Source organism: Filicampus tigris, chromosome 7 (genome assembly GCF_054856515.1).
Source record: "Filicampus tigris isolate MCC_2025a chromosome 7, RoL_Ftig_1.0, whole genome shotgun sequence".
Taxonomy (NCBI): Eukaryota; Metazoa; Chordata; class Actinopteri; order Syngnathiformes; family Syngnathidae; genus Filicampus; species Filicampus tigris.
The window spans coordinates 20076056-20082055 of record NC_141223.1 but is presented as its reverse complement, the minus strand read 5'-3'; the positions used below and the strand labels follow the sequence as shown (position 1 = coordinate 20082055).

The following is a 6000-nucleotide window of genomic DNA, read 5'->3' as shown; positions in this document are numbered from 1 at the left end:
ATCACTTCCTGAGCTCATGGTAATAGAACCAAATACCGGTAACCCACACAGACTGGGTCTCCTAAGGACAGTCCAGGTTGGGTTATACCTAGATTAAACTCGCGCTCTCTGCTCTCTTTTTACTAAAAGAGAAAGAAAGAAAAAAACATTGACCGTGGTTTATCCTCACATGTCTCTCAGCAGTGAATCATGTGCTCTCTGAAGGCAGACCAACATTGTAGGCGTTGTTGCCAAAATATGCAGTGGGCTGCAAGTCCAAATCAACCTCAGGAGTTGTGCAATTGCCGTGAAAAGCACTTGACACCAGCCCTTTCAAATTAAAGTCAACACCTTGCTATTATTCTCTGTGTCTACACTAAACATGGGGTTGTGTTTGGTGCTCGGAAATATGACACAGTTTCTGCGTGCCTTCATCGTTGTGGGATCGGTGTTTTTTTTGGTTTTCCAAAAGAGTCATATAAAAGTCAGCAGTACCTGCAGCACTTTGTGTTTACCGTTTCCACTTTGCAGTTAGTAGGCTGCAGTCTACAGTGCACTTCTTTGGGCACAACCTATTTGATCTTTCACCAACTCCAGACCGCGGAATGGTGAGTCCGCTTTAAACATACTCAATTTTAATTGCAGTAAATCATTTGTGTTACAAAAGAGACATATTTGTTTCTGGTGTTTAATGGTGACATAGATGTGTTAGGCATGTTTTGTCATTTTAATTTCTTGTACACCAACAAGTTGATAATTGGTATATTAACACACGATAGGGTGTCCTCGGTTTACAACGAGTACTGATCCTACAGCGGCGACTTGACCAGTGCTTTAAGTGGAAAAATAAAAGTACTATTACTCCCCTTACTCGACTGTTGTCTGGTAAATTAGGTGGAGGGTAACAGCAGATCATTAAATTAATTAATAAATAAGTTAATAAATAAATGAATAAATAAGAATAAATAACGATGGGGACTTGTGCTGTATCACACAATGATGGAGTAATTAATTTGCTTTTTTTTTTTAGCACCCACAATTAGCGATTGAATATGATTTCGAGATGGGGTTGTGTTGATGTTGGTAGCAACTATGTAATGGCAATAAAAACTGTGATAAGGCAAGCCCAAATGTCAAAAAGACAAATCAAATTAGCCGTCATGCCCCCACATGGGCCATCTTCAAAAATAAAAGCCTACTAAGGCTATAGTATTGGCTTCAATGTATTGAATGTTGTTATGCTTTTATTTTGAAGTTAGCTTTTTCACTGGTTGCGTGCTACAACATGATGTTTGCAGCTTCGTTGATATGTCTAAAAGACGGTGTCTTGAAATCTCTTCCTAGCCGTCGAGACGTTCTACCAATTATGCCGATACTGAGGTATGCTAGTGAAAGTTTAGGGGTGGCCGTTTAAAATTAGAGGCGGACTGGCGGCTACTATTTTTCTCCCCCGGAAAATAAGGCGAATGATGGACGACGTAAGGGTAGTCATGCTGCAGACGGATGACGAATAACGGACGGTCAATTTTTAGTAAAATGCCCGGCTCTGCTGGTGCTCCATAGGGCTGCGTACCAGCCCACTTAAAGCACTGGATATGACACAAATTAGTATACAAGTAGGAACACGTCGATCGTAGTCGATCACCAGCCTACACTTACGCAGTAGTACAGTCCTATTTACAGTAAATACAGTATTTGCATGAAAAACACTTGCAGGCCATTAATACAAAACAACCAAATTACAGTAACATGACAGTCAGTATGGCGGTAATTGGGCGTGCGTTCTTGTGAAGCGTGACAATGTATTCCTACACCACTTTACAAACTAGTACATTGTGTGAGACTCTTGATCCTTGGGGGATTTTGACCACAGATTTATCTTCCCATGTCTCCCATCTACTTACCAGGTGTTGAACTGTACAGAAATAGATGATGTGCTGGAGAGGTTCTACCTTTCACCATCTTATGGACTCGAGTTCTGCATCGGTTTCCCTGGGAATCTTATGGTTGTACTTGGCTACCTATTTTGTCTGCCCAAGTGGCAGAGCTGCAATGTTTACCTCTTCAACCTGGCAATCTCTGACCTCATCTTCCTCTGCACGCTGCCACGCCTCTCCTACCTCTATGCCAACCACCAGAAAGAAACCAGCTACTACGCTTGCGTCATCAACCGCTACGTCCTGCATGTCAACCTCTACTCATCCATTCTGTTTATGGTGTGGTTGAGCATGGATCGCTTTTTGCTCATCCGCCACCCGGCGCGGAACCACTTCCTGCTGAGGCCGCGGGCGGCGCTGGTCGTGACCGGGTTAAGCTGGCTTGCCGTCAACGTGGAAGTGATTCCCATGATAGCGCTCATGCTTCAGGACCTGCAAAGTGGAAACTGGACTCGCTGCAATGACTTTGCCAGCCTCCAGGGTGATGTCAGTGCTTTGGGCTACAGCATGGGGCTCACCTTAACTGGTTACATTCTACCTCTGCTTGGACTCTGTGGTTTCTCCAAACAGATTGCACAGCTACTGCGGACCCAGGAAACGGCTTTTCATCGCAGGACGGCACAGTACAAGCACACTCTCAGGGTTGTGGCTTCCGCATCAGTCATGTTTCTGGTACTGTACACTCCATACCACGTGATGAGAAACGTCAGGATAGCATCACGGCAGGCCTGGGCAGAGGTGCAGTTGTGTACGAGGATGTACATAGAGGGCCTCTACATTTTGACCAGACCGTTGGCCTTCTTGCACAGCGTCATCAACCCAGTGTTCTACTTCCTCATGGGGGACAAGTTCAGAAAGTTTCTAGTCGCAAAAGTTCGAAAGCTGGCCAGAAAGACAAAGCAGCCAAGAGAACCTGTGTGAAAACTGCATAAAGGACATGATTTGTTACTTTACTGTCCACTTTATTAGGTACATATGCCTCTAAATTGGCACAAAACAGTTTAACCCGTTAACTGCCCCACTGCATGACGTCAGGCAAGACAAGACTTAAGCAAATCTTGCAAAGTGTGAGTTCAGCAGCTAAGGGTTAATTATTTATTTTTTTCTGTTTCTTAATTTCACAGAACTTTTCAGATGATGGAAGTCAACATGCATGACATCATGTAATGACTTCTCAGAGTTCCTCACGTGAGATTAATTCAGCAGTGATTCATATCTGCCTGAGTGTTTAGCTTGTCTTTCACAGCCTCCAATAGGAATGTTAAGAGACGAATGAAAGTAAAGAAAAATATACTCAAGTTATCGTATGTGAAGTAAGAAGTCACCCATTCAAAGCTGTAAGACTTCACCATAACATAAACACTGAAGTAGTGTTGTGCTGTTTTTACATTTTACAGGCGTTGACTTCATTATGACCTCCATTAACATTAGTACTACGAGAGCCATCATTTTGACTGTTTTCAAACGTTGATGTTTTATTAATCTGCGTATAGAGATTGAAGATGCTTCTGCCTCTTGACTTTTCCTGATTCTGTATATATTTCATTCCCATGGTGCAATTTTATGGTATTAAAAATATATAAAAATAGGTATGAGTCATTACTCCTTTAACTACGGCATGCCCATCAATTTGGCAGCTCTACTTAGTTGTGTTGCGCTGGGATGGCGCTGCCGGGTTTCCATAGCAACCAGCGGCTGCATTGAGAAACGCTGCTAGTCACCATATTCTATATGAATTCTTATAGAGTTGAAAAGGCATGACATCTTCAAAATATTGACGAGTCTGAGGATGAGTTGGTTGACTGACACACAACGAGTCTGAGTAAAAAAAAGTCACCCTGTCCTGTCCAAGAGGAGCTGTGTCGCGTGTGGTAAAATAGTTTGTTAGATGTGTGATAGTCATGAGATTGTCGGCAGTACATGCCAGACAGTCGAAATCAATAATGATGAGCTCATGTGGTGTCTGTTGACATAATTTCCCAAAGCTGGGCACTTGACCCTTTTTTGCCGGTCCGTCCTTCGTCCTCGACCTGGGTACCCTTCCGTCCTTGTCCCTCTGTATTTATTCGTAAAAATGATCGTCCTCCGCCCATGTCCGTCCTCGTCCTTTTAAACTGCTTCTGTCCTTACATTCCGTCAAAAAACACAATGAAAAAAAAAAAAAAAAACACCTCTGTGCACTCAAGCATTATTTAAAGATCATTAGCTGTCTAATTACTTACCGGCTGGGAGTATTGTGAGTGTATTTGATTGTTTACAACTGTTTAACCAAGATAGCATTTAGCTGCAACACAAGACCGTCGTGATGTGATGAAGATGATGATGCTGACTGGATCAAGCCAGGGGATATTAGATCGAGTGAGAATGCAATACTATTATGCAGAGCTGGGCACTTGACCCTTTTTTGCTGGTCCGGCCGCGACCCTCCACCCTTGACCAGGGTACCCATCCGGCCACAACCCCCCGCCCTTATTCATAAAAAATACCCCCCCCCGACCCATTACGCCCCTCCCCCCCCCAAAAAAAAGTGTCTGTGATTGACGCCGCCGCGGCAGAGATGCTAACGGCAGAGGCTTTATAAGGATCATTAGCTGGCTAATTTACTATTCAAACCCGCTGTGGACACACTTCAAAATGTGCCATAGTACTTTACTACTTACGCAACTGCGTGTGCTTTCTTCCATTGCCCCGGGGTTGGTTTTGTCATATTATATAATTATTTGGGTCCAACAGACGGCCAGAAGTCGCAGTCAACAAGTTACTTATATATTTTACACACTTGTGACTACTGGGAAGCACATGAAAACATTGTGCAGGCAATTAATGAAGGCGGCTCCGTAGAAGAGAACATGCAGTGGTTTTGCTTTTTAAAAGAACCCAATGAAACACATTGAGTCTGTACTGTCATGTTTGTGTTGTTTTGGTTTTGGGCTTGCTTTAGTTTCATGTTTTGCTCAGTGTTCTGTGTCTGTCTCGTCATGATTATTGTGTCCACCTGTGTGCCTTCCACTCCCTAGTGTTGGCCAATCAGCTCCCTCCTACCTTGTGTCTCTTGTCCAGGTGTTTCTCGTTGTCTCGTCAGTGTGTTTGTATTTAAGTTGCTAGGTTTTGTTCAGTTCTTGTCGGGTCATTGTCGTGTAGTCGCTGTTGTCATAGTTGTCCTTGCGTTTATTGTTTTAGTCTGAGTTGTTGAAGCTGTCATGGTGACAGAGTTACCGGTTGTCGTCACCTCGCCAAATCAAGCCTCGTCACCACCTCTAAGCCAAGCCTCATAACCACGCCAAGCCTCAGTAACCGGTCAAGTTTATTTCATTTCATGTTCATTAAAATATCATAAACAGTCCTCCTGCCTCGCCTCCCTGCATTTGGGTCCACCTCCATGCCAAATCCTGACAGGTACTTGACCCGATTAGAGACGAATAGAGGGACAGATGAAAACCCACTTTTGTCCTTGCTTTGTCCGTTTTAAAAGACTTCTCATCCTTCGTCCGTCCATCCACAAAATGGGTATTAGTCCGGGACAGACCGTTCTGTCCCTGGGACAGATTGCCCAGCTCTGTAATTTCCCCATGGAAAAAAAAGTTCCGGGTTGCGCTCGAGATGCGAAAATGACATCACAGTTTATCACATACGGTGTTGTTTTCAGTCGACAGAAAGTGACAAAATGGCTGCCACCACAGATGGCTTAAAACAAGTAGATTAACTCTCATTCCACAAACACAATATTACTCAGAATTCTGTTTTTAGACAAGGGAAAACGCATAGAAAATATTATTGTAAAGAACATTTTGGGGTTATCTTTCCCTTTAATGTCCAGACATTAAAAAACATTCTGTGTAGTTAATAAAAGCATTATTTGGAGAGTTTGATACACACGCAGATCAATTACATTTTTACTTAGGAGAAAATTTATTCTAAACTTAAAATAAAAATGAGGCTTTTGTAGCATCATGGGAAATCAAACTGATGTGTAGACGTTTGAACCAAACCAAAATGTCACAAAAAGTACGAAATACTCAATGATGATGCTGTATCAATTTCGTGACACATTTACTATATCAGTTGACCAGTTTAGTTGAATAAA

At 42.9% G+C, this 6000-nt stretch overlaps 1 protein-coding gene across 2 annotated transcripts; it reads left to right on the top strand.

The window, feature by feature from the left end:
• Positions 1–315: 315 nt before the first annotated feature.
• LOC147145103 (succinate receptor 1-like) lies at positions 316–3518 on the top strand. 2 transcript variants are annotated; one of them, XM_086036023.1, is made up of 3 exons: positions 316–587; positions 1887–1985; positions 2118–3518. In XM_086036023.1, exons 1-3 carry the CDS (start codon positions 585–587, stop codon positions 2835–2837), a joined length of 822 nt encoding a protein of 273 aa, XP_085892149.1. In that variant the 5' UTR covers positions 316–584; the 3' UTR covers positions 2838–3518. The 2 variants fall into 2 exon arrangements, with proteins under 2 accessions (XP_085892149.1, XP_085892148.1); XM_086036022.1 differs by having other exon boundaries at positions 1887–3518.
• The last annotated feature ends 2482 nt before the right edge of the window (positions 3519–6000 follow it).